General features: G+C 41.8%; 1 protein-coding gene across 3 annotated transcripts; it reads right to left on the minus strand.

The window, feature by feature from the left end:
- Positions 1–922: 922 nt before the first annotated feature.
- LOC130375311 (keratin, type I cytoskeletal 19-like) lies at positions 923–17350 on the minus strand. 3 transcript variants are annotated; one of them, XM_056582139.1, is made up of 9 exons: positions 16887–17350; positions 15949–16077; positions 15455–15537; positions 15161–15320; positions 14467–14631; positions 14044–14175; positions 13698–13912; positions 9642–13432; positions 8887–9468 (listed from the first exon to the last, which is right to left on the minus strand). In XM_056582139.1, the coding sequence occupies exons 1-9, from the start codon at positions 17130–17132 to the stop codon at positions 9386–9388; spliced, it is 5004 nt and encodes a 1667-aa protein (XP_056438114.1). In that variant the 5' UTR covers positions 17133–17350; the 3' UTR covers positions 8887–9385. The 3 variants fall into 3 exon arrangements, with proteins under 3 accessions (XP_056438128.1, XP_056438120.1, XP_056438114.1); XM_056582153.1 differs by lacking the exons at positions 8887–9468; positions 9642–13432 and adding an exon at positions 923–1098; XM_056582145.1 differs by lacking the exons at positions 8887–9468; positions 9642–13432 and adding an exon at positions 923–1133.
- Positions 17351–18289: the final 939 nt, after the last annotated feature.

The following is an 18289-nucleotide window of genomic DNA, read 5'->3' on the forward strand; positions in this document are numbered from 1 at the left end:
GTGATTGAGGAGTGAGTAAGTGTATCCTAACACGTATGTTATTTAGAGTGCAGTTGGTGGCTTGCCACTTTGGTTTATGACAAAACTTAATTTGCTACACATGGGTGCCATCTTAATTTCTATATTCGTTGGGTTCTGTGTGGGCGTGTATATTGCATTGGCCATGTCCCAAGCTAACCACCCAACAGAATGGTGTGCTGTTGTCAACATTATAATTAATAATAATTGGTGAGATGAAAAGGTGAATAGATCTGGTGGATAATAATTTGAAAGAATGAGGCGACAGGAAATGAGAAACTGGCGCCATTGAATGAGGTAATAGGGAAATCAAAGTAGGGCAAGAACAATGAAAAAAATAAGTAGGAATGAAGGCATGACAGCAGTAGCCTTGTAAAGCCAAGGCATCTGAGTCGAAACCCTACAATGTTTTATGAAGCACATCGGATAGATATGTAGCAAATCGAATTCATATTACTTGGCACGCAGGCATTTTATGTGAACGTGAGAGGGAGAGAAAGATAGAGAGAGAGAGAGAGAGAGAGAGAGAGAGAGAGAGAGAGAGAGAGAGAGAGAGAGAGAGAGAGAGAGAGAGAGAGAGAGTGAGCAAGAGCTGGTTAAAGGGTTTGTAATTGCACAACACTGGATAGCCTTTATCAGAAGATTGTGTGTGTGTGTGTGTGTGTGCGTGTGTGTGTGTGTGTGTGCATGTGTGTGCATGGGGTAGTGAATATGATATATTCCAATAAACTAATGTTTAAGATCAATACATTTAACAGTTTTTGGTTGGCTACCATAGCATGTCATGTTTAATAATAGCAGTGTAGAAATATTTTGTTTCTACTCAATACTAATAATACTTACTAACAAATACAGCCTACTAATACTTTTAAACAACTTTTTATTTATATATTTTAATGTGGAAAGTAAATAACTTTTTGAGATAAACATTTACATTCTTCAATGTTTAAGACAAATCAAGTTCCAGAGTGTATTAAAAAGCATAAAAAATAGAGCTTGATTATCAACAACTTTTTCCAGAGATAGGCTCTCCTTTGGAGATCCGGGCGAGGCCGCAGGGGTCCTCAAGTAGAAGCGCCGCTGCATGAAGGCAAGGGGAGGTGGAACACAGAGCACTGAGAGACATAGAAAGACACAAAGGATGAGTGTACACATGGAATTAAAGGTTTCGAATGATTGGAGAAAAAACTATTTTAAGTCACATCCAAATCCACATCAACACATCTTCAGACCGTATTTACTTAGTGTTACATAAAGTACACTCAGTCGGATGCTCCGTGCGTGCCAAGTTCCTGTGGCACCTTCAGCAAGAATAAACACCTTTTAATGGAATAATTATCATCTGTCATGGCCGTGTGTTGTGTGCACGCCAACGCAGACTACCGCTCAAGCTTTCACACAGCCCGCTCCCTGCCAACGTCTCTAGCTTCACTACAAAAACATTCAGAAGTTCTACTGTTCCAGTTCAAAATGTTTGGTTCTCTATCGTATCGAGGCCACCTCTCCACTCAGAGAACCAGGGTTACCACGTAACCCCAACGTTCTCGTATGTTAAGTTCTACCGTTTCAGTTAAAATGTTTTGTTGCATTGTTCGATTCTACAGTTTGCGTTCAAAATTTTTGGTTCCATAAGTTAGGTTCTACCATTTCAGCTCAAAATGTTTACAAGATAAGACTGACAATCATACCTAATCACTGGAGGGGGAAAGCTGAGGAATGCACTGGCACTGCGAAGACTCTTCCGCCTGACATTGGATTTATTTGATAGGACATGCGGCAGATCATCATGGAGTGAAGGCAGACATTAAAAATAAATTGGCCCATAGACATGGGTACGCAAATGCACACAAAAGAATAAAGATACAGGGAATAAAATCATTTTGGAGAACTGTTTAAGGCCGTGAAGCCATCATCCACCAACATGATTTAACATCCTTTGCAACTTGCAACTAATGTGGCCGTAATTACCACAATCATTATCACACCTTCAGGAGGACAGGTACATATTTTCTCATGCAAATAACAAAAACCAAATCAGGTCTGGATATGATCTACTATTATAATGTAATAACAAACAACGTTGGGTGAAGTAATTGTGCTTCAACCAATCCCGGATCGCCAACCCAAATCACAGAGATGACTCTGGCCTCCGACATTCCGAGCACCAGTTTTCTCGACCACTCCAACATTCTGGGATTCAACATTCAGAACTATTTTGGGAACTTTAACGTTATTTATTTTTTAACAATTGATAGACCTGTCACTCTCGACAATGGGTCCCGTAAGGTGTTCGGATCCAGACCCACACAGATGATTTGGCCCATTCCCATTTCTGCTTCCAGTTCTGAGACTCCTGTTGAAGATAATGTGTACATTTTGTGCTTTCCTGCTTGCATGTAAGCATGCACGTTTACACTTTGTACAAGTTGACATTTGCATGTGTGGATCTTCGTGTGACAGCTTGAGAGACTCCAGATGAATAAGGGCTGGTCATTGCCGTAGGCATAACGATGCCTCTGTTTAAACAGGTTTCGCCCCTATGCCCTCTGGCAGGTTCCTTTTATGGCTGCTGTCAGGCCCACACCTGCTCTAAGCTTAGCTCTGAATAACTTCTTTATGGGACATTCTCTTAATATTTTAGTGGTATTGCCGATTTATTGTATTACAGTGATCTATTATTCAATTTACGCATTCATTTCAATTTTCTGAATTTCCTTAATAAGTATATTTATTTGTATGCTTTATTATAGAGTGAGATATTAAGGAAAGTATGGGAGATAGATAGGAGGACATGCAGCAAAAGACCATGGGCTGGAATCAAACCCGGGTCGCTTCGATCAGGACTGAGCCAAAAACGTATAATGTAATGACTTTCAAAGCACCTTTTTTGTCACATAATTTCATTATTTCAACATCAGCAAAAAAAATGATTTTGGAATTGTTTTTGATATTCCATATCATCATATATTTTCAAGTTAACACAGGTTTTTCTAAGATAAAGAAATAGAGCTATTCTGAAGAAAAATCCTAGTTGATACTCTGATGATAACATGATAACATGACATGATAACCTCGCGTTATGCCGGTCTAACAGAAACGCATGCAGCATACACAGCTGTCAATCTCCTGCCAGGTTAACTTGCTTATCTGTTACTTAACCCGTGCCTGAGAACAATGTGGCCATTTAATCATTGTTATGTTAAGCAAAAAGTGGATGCCTAAAAATAAGTTCACAGTCCTTCATATTTGCCCATGATCAACTTTGGATAACGGTGGATAATGATCTGCCATTCAGAATATATATATATATTTATGAAAACAAGCATTTCGTTGGTTATAATATATCAAATTTGTGTGTTTGTGTGGTCGTTTGTATGTGTTTGTGTCTGTCTGTATGTTTGCGTGCATCATTGTGTGTGTACGTGTGTGTGTGTGTGTGTGTGTGTGTGTGTGTGTGTGTGTGTGTGTGTGTGTGTGTGTGTGTGTGTGTGTGTGTGTGTGTGTGTGTGTGTGTTTGCAAAGTTAATACTGGTTTGAATAGTACCGTTGGCTCTAAATCTGTTAAACTGTTTTGCTGACAGATTAGGTTTCACACAGGCTTGGTTAAATAATGCCGTCCATTTGTAAGGTGGGATTCTTTTGTTGAGGATGTTGTTAATAATGGAAGCTCCCATCTCTCCAACAGTAGGAAGGTTTTGTCCCACATCGATAAAGGAGGTTGCAAAACAACCAGTAAATGCACCCTCTTTGGCTATCTAGACACAAGGCTGCAACTGCATCAGTAGCAAACAACAATGTCTCTGCATCTGCCATCTGTCTGTCATCTGCCATTTAGTTTAAAACTAGATCTTTTTTTTCCACAGAGAGAATAAAACCCTGATTTACGTTTGGGGGATTGGGCTTTATTCAAGTTAAGAAACTAACTCAGTTGAAAATAATGGTGATCGGTGCAGATGGAATTATACACACTGTTTAACTCTAACTTGCTTCGAGGAAATGTTATACATAAATATTATATATATCAAAGGTTTGCTGTCAAAGTTTTGTTAAGCTGGGGAATTGGTGATCGAAACTCATGACCGCCATTGCGCAAAGTCTGACCTTTACACGGTTGAGCCACCGTGAGATGACAGTTAAATATGCACCATGCACACTAGACACAAAAGGGTTCTGACATTTAAATTAATTATATTTCACCTCCAGAAACTGCATGTTGGGGCAGGAAAATAAACGCTACCGTGTCATGCGAATGAGTACTTCCTCCATCCACCCACCCCTATGCTGGAACACACCCCCAAGTGTCGCCACTCTGATTGGTGGACATTCGGGGGCCAGAGTGATACTAGTTGACCAGGTTTGTAGTTCTCGGTTCTCACTTTAAACCAGTGGCTTTATTCACCTCTTAGTGTGGTCTCCTAATGAATACTTCTGCTGTGTTAAGAGGGATCTTGTCTGTCCTTTATTTAAGATTAAGTGGGCAGGACAGATTATCGCATGTTTATTCAGGCATGCTTGAGCTCGGCGGACGCAGAAGCAGATCTGAGGGATTATAACATTGTGCTATTTTTAGGTTTGGGGTTGTGTTTTTTTATGCTTTTTGCCCTATAAATCATTCCTGTCATATAGGAGAAGCATAGAGACACACCTTTGTGCAGCTCTTTCACTTATTTCTTAAGGGACACATTAGTTGCAATGCAAGCATGCACCTTCAATAAACAAATCCGTGATTAAACTGTGTGTGTACGTGTGTGTTTGTGCGCCTGTGTCTGTGTGTGCGACTGTATGAGTGGCTGTGTGCAGGCGCAAGCACACATGATAGTTGGCTTGTCTTCATGACTAGTATGCCCGCATATTTGTTTGTGTGTGAGTGTGGGTGTGCATATTCCCGCGTATATGTGCGCGTAGTTTAACTTGCTTATGCCCAAAAAAAGAAGAAAATTATCCCAGGTCAGCAAACTCACCATAGGGTTTTGGCTATGGTTGTTGTCGCATTAAAACAACCGACTGTTAGTCGGCACAGGGGAGTGGTCCCTCGACCTGAAACACCTCTTTGATTGCCTCAGCCTCCCGCACAGCCTCTTCATGTGGACCTAGACATTGCTATGAGTTAGCAAACTTTGTATTTGTATTTGTAACACAAATATATCGCTTATCGCATGTGATGTAGCCAACACCCTGTTTAACCTTCTATGTGCTATTGCCGTTGAAAGGTATTTTCATTTAGACATAGCGTCTACGATATTTAGCCAAAAATTAAGATAAAACTGAAATAAGATGCTCAACTAAAATAAACGTAAATAAAGTACACATATTGTAACTACGTTTTTTGCCACTTACAAAGACAGAACCAAATACATTCGCGGAGTAAGGAAATAAAGTTTTTTGTAGGGAGTCAATGCAATGCATTACTGCGTCCTCTGTAGAAAAAATTGAATATATTGCCATCCAGTGGTTAGCTCATGTCATAGCATAACACCAACAAAAACACTCGGTTATTGCCCTCAGCACAAACTCCCAATCTCCGAGCTTCAGTTTCCAACTTCTATGTGATTATTTTCCTAAAATACAGACCTACATTTCATAAGGTATTGTGAATATATGAAGTAGCCTATGTGTCGCACACCGAGAATGTGAACAATCCCTTTTTGAGAGCAGGTTAGACAAGATGCACTTGCCCACGATACTTTCAAAAGCGTGATCACATTGAGGTGGTATTACATTTACCAGTGTGATCTTTGTGTAAATGGGTTCATTCATATGCATGATGGCTCTTTGGAATTGTAGTTATTGATACAAGATGAAACAATGACATCATGCGTTTAATTTGGGAACTGCAGTCCAAATTCACAATGTTGAAGAGAGATATCTCACCAATTACAAGCAATAACAAGTCCATAAGTTGATCAACTTATGCTCGAGTTTGCAATGTATTTATTGTTTGCATATTTTATTTTGCTCAAGTACTGTTTAACTACACTTTGCTTGCAAATGATGGCTGCCTAGTAGTAATGGGCAGACATCTTTTCACAGAATATTTTCCTTCTAGTTATATATAGGCTACATGTAACTTAGTCGGCCGTGTCAAACCTTTGAAATTTAGATTATTTTTTTCAAAATGGTCAGTTTCAGCATTGCAATAATAAATGTGTTATACTAGCGTGGCATCGCCAGAAGTATTGCGAACTGCAATAAGTCTGTAAGTCATTTTAGGTTTTCAAAGACTGCGGCCAAGTGAGCCGTCATTCATCCATCCGCGGTTAAGCCAGCCATCACACAAAATCTTCATGCGCCTCTACTCTAAACAGCCTTTGTGTGGTATCTCGAAACGTTTTCAAAATAAATGCCTTCAGCTACGGTTGTGTGTTTGTGTGGATCGCTGCGAACGCTACCAGATCGGCATGAAAACGTCCACATCAAACAAGGGTTTTCAATGGACCAAGCTTTCACGTGAGGTTCTCAAAGGATATGTTCTCAAAATCTGTACAGTAAAATCACATGGTTCCGTAAGCAGTCGGGACAACAACAGTTAGTATAGTCATATCGTTGCAACACATCGCCTCGTGCCCACTACCTCCGTCCGTTGACTGATCCCCATTGACTTTGAATGGGGACGGACGCGCAATGCATTGTGGATCCGTCCATTCCGTTGGAGCCTTCGGCTCCGTCAAAAAGTTGAACAAATTTCAACTTTTTCGGCAGCGACGGATCCGTTGTAAGTACCACATTGGCTCGGCTACCAGATCGGCTCGGGGTCCGTCGTCTGCTGATTACGTTACACAATATCATTGGCTGTACGCTTGAATGGGCGTAGGCTACATTGTGATTGGCTGCTAAGGGACAGTTGTGATTGGCTGTTTTGTGCTGTAGCTCTGGCTGTCGTCATAGCAACCACAGCGAGCACATGTGTGAGCGCGAGTAGGTCTGTCTAGTTTCGGTTTGTGTTGCCAGATTGGGCATATATCCCGTTTTTCCCAGCCTAACGTGATTCAAAGTAGCCAAATCAGGCTGAAAATGTGCCCAATCTGGCAACACGGACGGCTTATCTTAACAGCCAAGATGATTCCGAGGGACGTTTTGTTTTTAGAAGAAAACTATCCATACAGATAGGTTGGGAATGGTCTATGTTCAAAATGAAAGATCATTACAGGCTCTTTAATTTAAGCCATAAAAGACCTTATTGCTGTAGATAGCGTATTGTGTGACGTAATCAGCAGACGACGGACCCCGAGCCGATCTGGTAGCCGAGCCAATATGGAACTTACACCGTCATCCAATCAGATCGCGTATGCAAATTATGCGGGTCATCTTGCATCGCAACAAGCAGGAAGAAGCGGGAAGAACCCGGCGAAGCGATTTGATTGGCTGACGGATGCCTCTGCAAAGACTACACCCCCATCCGTCAGCCACGCCTTCCCACGTCCGTTGACTGACGGTGCCTCTGCCGCAAAAGGGTACCCTTGTGCTTATTTTTTCGACGCACTGGGTTTTCAACTCGTTACAATGTAGGCCTAATCCCTCCACGGCAATATATGAAGCTATGAGCATTCATTCCATTGGATAACAGAGGACCTTGTGCTTCTTTTTTCGACGCATGGGGACATCAGTTGTCCTGTTTTGTGCTTTGATTGAGAGAGACAATAATTGTTTTGATCAGTGTTGGGTAGCTGAGGTCGTTGCTATAGAGACCACGTCCGTCCGCTTTTTTTGACAACTGACAGAGCAACCCTTTCTCATCAAAATTACGTTCCCAGAGAACTATTCGGCATTCTCAATTACGTTTGTCTGAAAAACGTATTTTGTCCGTGATAACGTTTTATTGAACATATCGCACATACAAATTCGTTCTCAGCCTATTTTTTGCCATTTATTTAGCGTGTTACTATGGCAGAATGAAGAATAAATTCATGCATTATCATTCAACTTGAACATGTGTTTTTACAGTATGAGTGGTGGAGGGATGACATATGTTGGCCACGGGTTTTTCCATTGGATTTTGGATGATTGCAGAAAATTTTGCATTTTTTAGGCACCTCCTCAAAAACTGAAAATAAATAAATAAAAATACCGGTGCTCCAAACAACAAAACCAATGCATTCTGAATGGGATTGTTTCTCCGATTTTTCAATGCTACACAGAACGAAATGTAAACCCATAGAAATAAAGGCTCCATGGTGACCTTGGGAAGCCTAAAAAACGCTAATACTCTTGTCTCGCTGAAATCTTGACGGATTTACAAAGGGTTTGGTTTCTTACAAACTTTTGCTTTTTCTGAGTTTTAGTAGACCATATATTAAAAAAAAACCTCAGAAATAACCACTAAACAACCACTTTTCCTTGACCTCGATGGAAAACTTAATTTGGTAATTTGAGTATTTATAAGGACTGAGGAAAAGACTTATAATACATATGTGAGCTAGACACTGAGATTCTAACTTAAAATTATGACATTGCGAGAAATTTATAGGCAGTAGAACTTTACAACTTAAACTACTATGAGGCATATGCATTAGCTGTACAAACATGCAGTCATGGTGTTGCTTTTTGTCCCCAAGTTAAATTTAATTTGCTGACGACGGCAACCTCCTAAACCAAAGGGTTCATACCTTTCCGAGAGATTGCAAAAGTATTTGCCGTCATAAGTTACGGAAAATTTAATGAATGAACACGATAAAGTATTTACTTTTTTTTGTAAATGCATGTGAAATTTGTGGTGTTAGAAGCAAACAAAATGTATGACTATATTTTGATAATCAATTTTACTTTGTTGGTAGCTGTGATATAATTTAAATATATCAAAACACAAAATATTGATAATCATGAAACATAAACAATCATTTAGTGAAATTTATTTGTTAAATATTAGCCAACATTTACAACAACTCAATAAAACAGTAACACTTTGCAATGAAGGTACATGAATTAACATTGGTTAATGCAGTAATAATCATTAACCAACAGGAAATCAACATGTCTATGTATCCTTTACAAATGGTGTTCAAGTTTATTAATGGTGTTCATATTAGCTTGGGTACGTGCATTACATTTTTTATACGTTAGGGTTAACCAATACCCACTTACCCTAACCCTTTTCCTTACCCTAAACCTAACCCTTATGCTAAAACTTCAAAATAATGTTTATTAATGCATTAACTGATGTTTATTAATGGTTAATTAATGAACTCTTATCGTAACGCATTACCAATAAAACTGTGATAAAATATAAAGCTGTCCATGCAACACTCATGGATTGGTTTCCTTTTTTTCCCCATTTGGATTGCAATTATCATCATTATTTGGCAAAAGAAAATTATGGAAGTATGGTCATCAAAGTCAATGCAAGTACCCAGTTTGTCCCACTTCTTCCCAATCAGAGGTTAAGGATGTCGTCCTGGTCGTCCATACCCTCTGTTCCCCCGACCCCCGTCGTGACCCAATGCTGAATACTCTTGGCTGCGCAACAAAAAAGCATGAAAAAGAAGAAAGAATTTAGTTAAACAATCATTTTGTGAGGGTGTTTTAAATGCATCTATATCTATGCGTGCACATAGGTGCATGGTTTTCAGATAATCGTTGACTTGGGGTGGGGGTGAATAATATGCATTTCCATGTGGTGCAACCCTTACCCGAAGCCATTCGCTGGGTGGACCTGTGTTTCTCTTGGCTCCTCTCCCTCCCGGCCGCTGAGATGGACAGTGCGGCCCTCTTGCACACGCTGATGCGCTCCTTGTTGGAGCCAATACCGCTACCCACGCTGGAGCCTGGCCGGTCGCTGCTGCTGATCACCCTTCCTCCCATGCTATTGGTCCTCACCTGGCCCGCCGTGCTGCTGACTCTCAGGACCTGCCCACCGCTGAGCCTATCGTTGCTGCCCGATTGACTGTGCTTCCCCGCGCTACCGCTGCTCATCCTGCTCCCGCCAAACGCTGAGCTGAGTCTCCCTCCGCTGCCTCCGGGCGAGGAGCCCAGCTTCCGCGCGGCACCGGGGCTTGGAGCCCTGGTGCCCCCGGGTACACCGCTCTGCCGCACCACGCCGCTGATGCGCCCGCTAGCGCTGCTGTACACAGGCTTCGACTCACTGCTGCCCACGCTGCCATATCTCCTTGAACTACTAATGACTTTGCTACTTGTCGCGTTGCTAATTCTGTCCCCGCTCCCTGACCTAGCTAGTCTCCCGCCGCTACCTACGCTGCTGCCGGGTGCGCTGCCGGCATTGCTCGTGCGGCCCACGCTTCCACCATACAGCTTCCACTCACCGCTTCCCCCGCTAAAGATTCGTCCTCCAGGACTGGTCGCCCTGTTGTTTTTGACAGCAGCCTCTGTATTGCTACTCGAAGAACTAAAGCTAGCTCTTCTGGTGGGGACGCTCCTGAAGCAATGAGATCTTTCGTTTGTTAAACTGCTACCAGAGGCCATTCTGGTTGAATCGTTCTGCCCATCCAAACTCTTATTTGAACTGGAGCTCCGTGAGCTACGAGTGATACTGTGAAATCTGGTGTCTTCTCTGTCTCCAAGGCTGAGTTTCCTGGACCTATTATCTGGTGGACTACCTACTGGACTTAAAGCATCTTTTCCAATCCCTCCGATGCTTCTATTTCTGTAACTTCTTTCACGATTATTTGCCTCTTCCCTGCTTCCTGCATCCATTTTAGACAGAAACTTAAATCCAGAGCTTAGCACTTTTCTAAAACGGTTCCCTTTTTTCGGGGGCTCACTAGCAGTGGAGGCCTTGTCCTTTTCCTTCAAACTCAGCTTTCCAGAAAATGGCAAAGATTGATTATCTTCTTTTGTGGTTAGCAAATATCTCTTAACCGGATTGGAAATTCTTTCCTCTGTTGGACTCATGCACACATCATCTGATGGACTGAAGCATTCTTCACGATTAATGTAACCAGTCTCGTTGGCATCAGGGCTCAAACAAGCTTCCGACCTATTAGGGCTCAGAATGTCATTATCAACTGGGCTGAAACAAGTTTCGGATTCATTTGGGCTCAGGATGTCATTATCATCGGGGCTGAAACAACCTTCCAACTCATTTTGGCTCAGAATGTCGTTATTATCAACAGGGCTGAAACAAGTTTCATATTGATTTGGGCTCATAATGTCACTATTATCAACAGGACTCATGCAAGCTTCTAGTTCATTTTCATTGAGATTATCTTGATTAACGGGACTGAGGCACATTTCCAATTCATTTTGAGTCATGTCGGCAGTATCAATAGGACTGAAACAAATCTCAAACTCATTTTGAGTCATGACGTCACAATCAACCAGACTGAAACAAGTGTCCAATTCATTTTGGTCAATGATCTCAGCATCATTAGTTTCGACAGGGCCTGATTCCTTCTGGCTTAAAGTAGTGTGTGGATCAATCCGACTCAAAAGGGAATCAGAATCCCTTGCAGTCACGAATTTCCCTTCAGATACCCCTGGGGTTGTTGTGCTAGAACACACTACGGTTTTGTTTAGACTCAAACACAACTCTGTATCTTCAGGACTCAAGCTTAGGTCTGGGTGTGTTTGGCTCAAATTAACTTTGGTCCCCTCTTCACAGCTAACCACTGAAGACATGCCAGTGTCTGTTTCTATTAGAAGCGTTACCGTTTTTTGGTGTGTTGGGTTGACTTCTACAACCACAGCAGTCTCACTGTCTAAGTTAGGAAAAACCACATTGACAATTGTATGAACCTGATCGCCTTGTTGTATAGTTTTTGGAAGGTCTGAACGAAGGCTATTGTCTATTGCATGCAGCGTTGTGTCCACTTTCTCTATCTCCTTCCCCTCTTCCTGTTCTGGTTCATCCATTTTCAACTCCACGAGAGCACAGTGTGTAGAAAGACCCTTTTCAATCTCTTTGACATGATGAGTTTTTTCAACAAATTCAATGATCTGGACCTGGGGCACTTCATTGTCCAACTCGACAGCTCCCTCTCTGTTCTCAATTATGGGGCCTTCATCAATGACTGCTGGTATTGCGTTGTTCTCAGATAAAGGCGTGTGATTGATGGAAGCAATATCATCAGAGGAACCATGGCTTGTTATTGCACTCTGTTCAACATCCTCAGCCTCCTCCTTGATCCTCACAGCACTGGCTAACAAGGGCGCAAAACTGTCATCAGCCTTACTTTCTACACTGCTGTGCGGATGTACGCCTTCTGCATTGCCTCCGACATGAGACCTATCATCCTCTACTTTGGTAACTGTTGAAGCCTGGAGTTTAACAACAGTACCTGGGATCTGATCTGATGTATCCTCAGTGGAATATGTTTTACTCTCCAGCCGAACCCTGACATCCACTTCTTTGCTAACAAGAGCTTCATCCAAACTAGCCTGTGCTTTTCCCAATGCATCACCATCTGTGTTCTCTTGGATAGTCTTCTCTAAATGATTGCCAACTGCCGTGATTTCCACAGATTTACTTTTCTGACTGATATCTAGTGTGTTCCCCTGTACGGTGCCAACATGGATCTCTTCTTCAGTGGGTCTCTCTATTGATGTAACTCTCTTAGCTTCAGATATGTTTATATCCACCACTGTTGGCTCCCCTACAATATCTGTATTTGCTGTCCCTGTTGTAATTGCAGCCTGGAGCACTACGGAATCAATCTGGCAAACATTGGACTGGCTGCTGCTTCTTTCACTTATCTGCATGTCACAACTGGTAATGCTTAGATCGGGTGAAATGTCATGTTCTTTCTCTAGTAGTCTCTCTATGACTGGGATTGTTGGGGTGAGGCAATCTGAGTTGATATGTGATTCTGGTTTTGGCACCTTAGTAATGGTGTGCTGTATATTCTTGTTTTTGATGACAATCTCTGTTACGGTATTGGTCACTTGTTTGGTCATTTGTCGGTCAAGAGTAGTCCCAGTGAATTCCTGGACCCCTCTTGGTTCAACGATGACAGTGTTTTCAGTAGGAGTTTGTAGACTTGGGACTTGACTTTCCAATAATATGCTCTGTTCTTTCAACTCTAAACTCGCTATCTTGGATTCACCTTCTTGGCTCCCAGTGCAAGTGCCTAGGATTTCTTTGGTGATGCTCTGGATTTTGTTTTCAGAAGATGTCAATGACCGGTCAAGCAAACCACTGGTACCGATGGATGTCACAGATGTGGAATATTTTCTTGGGGCATCTTCGGCTGACCTCACCTGGTTTGGTCGGATAGACGTTTGTGTAGTAGGGCTTACTGAGATCTGAAGATCTGATGTTGGGTCCACGGGGCCTAGGTGGATTGCTGTTGGCATGTGAACACGTGACTCTTGGGCTTTTAACTCTGACCCATTCCAGAGTGTCCTGGTCTGAGCTCCAATTCTTCTATCGTGCTCCACTATGGCTGTACTTTGGAAGGCTGTGCCACTAGTTTGTACGTTAAGGGGAACGGCACTAGTCATAGTCTGAAAGCTTGAACTCAGAGTCCTGTTGAGGAAAATAAAGCTACCGTGAGATCATAATCATAAACTTAAGTTAAGCTAATACCTTGTTGAGAAGGTCTGCTTAGAGCTAAAGTGGGTTGACGTATTCAAGGGTCACTTTAAGCATCACATTATCTTATTCAGCTATGTGCAATTAGTTATATAAACGATTGCCAAAAAGTCTTTCAGCAAAACTTGTCTCAATAAATCAACATACAACTTTAACAGGGTAAGTGGCCCTGTGGTTCTGGCCTGTTGAAACACGATACCTGTCATCGCTGAGCAGAGCTGTGTAGTCTTTTATCTCTCTCTCCAGGCCGCTCTTTATGTGGAGCAGAGCCTGGTACTCCTCAGCCTGTTCACTTGTCGCCTGTCGAACGGAGCTGAGCTGCAGCGCTAGACCGTCTGCCCTCTGCTGTAGTTGGGCAAGCTGCATACTGTAGCCATCCGTTATGCTTAGGTCACTCCCTTCCAACAATATTTTCTATACAGACAGACGAATATGCATTTGCTGGAATTGTAAATCTTTGGGTCACTGATAATAACCATATATGACAAATATAAGCACATTCAATGTATTTGTAGTTTTTGTTTCAAATTAATGTTCTATATTACTTGTGTCTGTAGTTTGGTCAGCTCTTCCTCTAACATGAGCTTGTTCATCTTCAGATTGTTCATTTCTGTCTGGGAGACCTCTGAACTGGATGTAGAAGGAGCCTCTTCTTTGTTACGAGTCAGCATGGAGGCCTGTATAGAACCACACAAACATGGAAGCATTATTTATCTATAGTTTTTATTGCTGCGCATGCTCCTCCACTGTGTGTCAGTTTGTCATCCATCTGTCATGCTTTATGTGTATGTCATGTGAATGTGTGTGGCCTATCCCAAGAAGTTTATAATTGTGTGGTTTGTATCGTATTGTAGAGGACATAGTCGTGATAAATTGTACTTACGTGCATTAAGCTAACTCAACAGATTACATAGTACGTTAGTATAGGATAGGTGGAAAAGTTGACACAAAGTTGTAATTGTACTAACTTGAGCGTTGAACCAGTAATTGTTTTGTGTCTGGTTCTTGTCGATCATCGTATTCAGGGACTCATCCCTGAACATCTCCAGCTGTTCGCTGAGTTTGGTTGATTCAGCACACGATAGCTGTATTGAAATTTCCCCTGACGCCTTGGCACGGAGATCTTGTACATCCTGGAGGGCCGAGTGATTGGCAGGCGAAAGAATGGATCAACAGTCAGAGAGAAAGTTAAAGGTTTATGAAATCACCTCACACCGTTTTATTTAGCATATATATATACTATATATATATATATATATATATATATATATATATAGTTATAGATATAGTTATAGATATAGGTATATAGACAAGAATATCTATATAGATAGATAGATAGATAGATAGATAGATAGATAGATAGATAGATAGATAGATAGATAGATAGATAGATAGATAGATAGATAGATAGATAGATAGATAGATAGATAGATAGATAGATAGATAGATAGATAGATAGATAGATAGATAGATAGATAGATAGATAGATAGATAGATAGATAGATAATGACTTACTGAAATATTTTACTGACTCAAGGGGGTTTGTTCTTGTTGACTCATTTGATTTTTAAATACATTCAAGGTAAAACATTCAGCCAACTAAGTGTGGTCCAATACAAAATATTATCTAGGAGATGGTGCATTTTGGAAAGGATCACAGACCTGGGGGTGTTGGGCCTGCAGCTCGGTGAGTTCCTGTGTGAGCGAGCTGGCGAGACAGGACAGGCAAGGCAGCGTGTTGGCCCACATTTGCTCCCCTGTCAGCCTCAGATCTCTCAGGTTAGCCTGCAGATGCGCACACATGCCCTGCTCCGCATCCAACCTGCACAACACAGCACGCACAGTAAAGCATTTAGATGTGCGTGTGGATGAATGCTGGATAGGGTATTCTTGTGTGTGTTTGTGTGTATGCGCGCCAGTGTGTGTGTGTGTATGTGTGTGCGTGTGCGTGTTAACCTGGCACTTAGGTCACTGGCTACCAGCACTAGGCTGACCAACTGTAGCTTGGTCTGTGCTTCGGCGGTCTGAGCCTCTGTGATCTGAGGAGAGAGAGGTAGAGGCACAGAGAGAAAGAGCGTATGAAAGAAAGATTTTTTTTTTTTGAAGAGTTACGATCATTGTGTTCATTAATTTCAAGTCATCATTATGGTGACAGATTAGATGATCTCAAATCAAATGTCATTTTCATCTGGGCACGGTAAGAACCTTTCAGATCGACTTGTCAGTGCCTGTATGACCTATTAAACCGAAGTATGCACTAATCTTCCCAGCTAGTCAGAACCAGTCTCGCTCACCTTTATGTTGTCTACTCTGTCCATTGTTTTTAAATGTCACTGTGTGTTCTTTGAATGTATGACTTGCAGTGATTATGTGGGTGCGGCTAACGGATATTACTGAGGATGAACCCATTAAGTTTTAAAGGGCACAGTAATTATCTTTGCAGCGCTTACCTGGGAGTGTAGCAAGTTGACAGTTTCAAGGTATCGGTCGAGGTTGATGAGATCACTTGGGCTCTTTCTGTCCAACAGCTCATTGATCTGCATCTCCAGTGTCTCATTGGCCGCCTCCAAAGCCTGGACCTTGAACCGCCATTCAGTGTACACAGAAAATCAGCAAACAGCATTCCAATGTCTATTAATCTATTATACGATTCTATATATATAGTATGTCTATTATATAGTATGTTTCCTCTGGGTCCTGTGCAGCATTATTTTAATAATAGTAACCCAACTCTAAAATAGTGTCTGTTTTTCTCTAATATTAATCAAATAATAATGTTTTGGTGTGTCTATAATAATTACATTCATTATTCCAAACATACAGCATCAATATGTTATTTGATTTGGTTAGAATAATCAATTTATTAAAGGATCCAACAATTTTTTTATCTTTAAAATAAATTCAAGGTAAGCTTTACTCATGATAACTAAACAAGAAAATGGAGCCCTGGACCATGATACAAATAACTATATGAACGCTTTTATCGAGATTCCAATGACCATTTGGGATTGTTGTCAAATAGCAATTTCTCAAGATATCTTTTCAATTTACAATTTTCTAAAATGCTCCAGTTTAAACAAATGATCGTTGCTGAATAAAGATTGTCAGATCAATGTTTCAAAATCAATGTTTTTTCGGGTATAATTAAAGAATCAAATATGTATACATTTTAATCCCTGGAATTTCAAGAATAACTGCATGTACTACTCATTAGACATGAATTTGAACAGATTTAAAATAAATTAATAACTGCATGCAAAAAACTCAAACGTTTGAAATATTGATGTAGAGAGAGAGAGAAAGAAAGAGAGGGAGAGAGAGAGAGAATTCTTCTTGACCATCTAGAACTCTTTGTTTACAGCACATTTAAAGCAGAGTCGGTGTCTACCTCGTCCATGTAGGAAGCCAATCTCCAGTTGAGGTCCTGCATGGTCATCTTGTTGATGGCCCCCATGGAGAAAGACTTCACGGAGCCATGTGCAGCGTCCCCAGCATAGTGCACGGGCGCGTATGCTCCCAGGGGCCCGTTATAGCTACCCGGCACGGCCTGGCCCCCCACCCTGCCATGGCCGAGATTCCGGTCCCGCGTGGTCTGCAATGCCCCCCTTGCCCGCAACAGCTGCCAGAGGACCATTCTTCTCTCTCTGTCTCTTGCTGAAAGTGTTTTCAATTATCACATTGTCTTGTTGTCACACCGCTTTCTACGACGTTATTTAGGATGTTGTTGAAGCTGAGCTGTTGTTGGAGCTGAGCTGTTGTTGGAGCTGAGCTGTTGTACAGCGTCTATACCTTTTGTGCCTGGTAGATCACAGAGCTTATCATCATCATCACATCATTCAAGACGGTCTGTCAAACCCCACGGCAAAGCAGGGATCTGGATTGGGTTGGTTATACAGTACAGTCATTGAGTTGAACTTAAGGGCGTTACCTTTGTGATGTGTACAGCCTCAACATACTATTTCCCTGTCTTAACCTTTAAGTGGTGGTATTTGGAGCAGGTTTAGGCAAGACTGATGCCTATCCTGTTCAGAAAATGTGGCCCTTGAAGCGTACAATCTGTGCCAGCCTGAATTTGAGGAGATTTTAGATGACTTGCAGGGACGAGATACTTATTAATATGCTTCTGTCTCCACCAAGCCTGCATCTTGACAGGTAGAATAGATGCTGTACTGGCGTCAGTCTGTGCGTCTGTATGTCTGTGTGTCTGTGTGTGAAAGAGAGAGAGAGAGAGAGAGAGAGAGAGAGAGAGAGAGAGAGAGAGAGAGAGAGAGAGAGAGAGAGAGAGAGAGAGAGAGAGAATGAGAGAGAGAGAGAGAGAGAGAGAGAGAGAGAGAGAGAGAGAGAGAGAGAGAGAGAGAGAGAGAGAGAGAGAGCGACAGAGAGAGCGACAGAGAGAGAGACAGAGAGAGAGAGAGAGAGAGAGAGAGAGAGAGAGAGAGAGAGAGAGAGAGAGAGAGAGAGAGAGAGAGAGCGACAGAGAGAGCGACAGAGAGAGACAGAGAGAGAGACAGAGAGAGAGAGCGACAGAGCTACTACTACGATCAGGAGGGGATTAAGGCAGGGTTTCTGTGACTCTCCAATGTGCTACACCTTGCCATGGAGCCATTTTTACACAGAGTGAGAGGAAACATATCCAGCCTTCCAGGCTGTTATGCCGAAATTAAGCTGTTGGCCTGTGCGGATAATTATACACACCTATTGTACTAGTGAAAAATATTTAATGATATTGTTCGATTGTGTAACATGACACTGAGAGTTCAAAATGGGTACTGCTCTACTCATCACCATATT

Source organism: Gadus chalcogrammus, chromosome 2 (genome assembly GCF_026213295.1).
Source record: "Gadus chalcogrammus isolate NIFS_2021 chromosome 2, NIFS_Gcha_1.0, whole genome shotgun sequence".
Classification (NCBI taxonomy): Eukaryota; Metazoa; Chordata; class Actinopteri; order Gadiformes; family Gadidae; genus Gadus; species Gadus chalcogrammus.

Coding starts and splice junctions, on each gene's coding strand:
- LOC130375311 (XM_056582139.1), bottom strand. CDS start 17,132: ATGGTCCTCTGGCAGCTGTTGCGGGCAAGGGGGGCATTGCAGACCACG. Junction 14,176..14,466: donor ATTACTGGTTCAACGCTCAA/GTTAGTACAATT, acceptor GGTTCTATACAG/GCCTCCATGCTGACTCGTAA. Junction 9,469..9,641: donor CACCCAGCGAATGGCTTCGG/GTAAGGGTTGCA, acceptor TTTGTTGCGCAG/CCAAGAGTATTCAGCATTGG.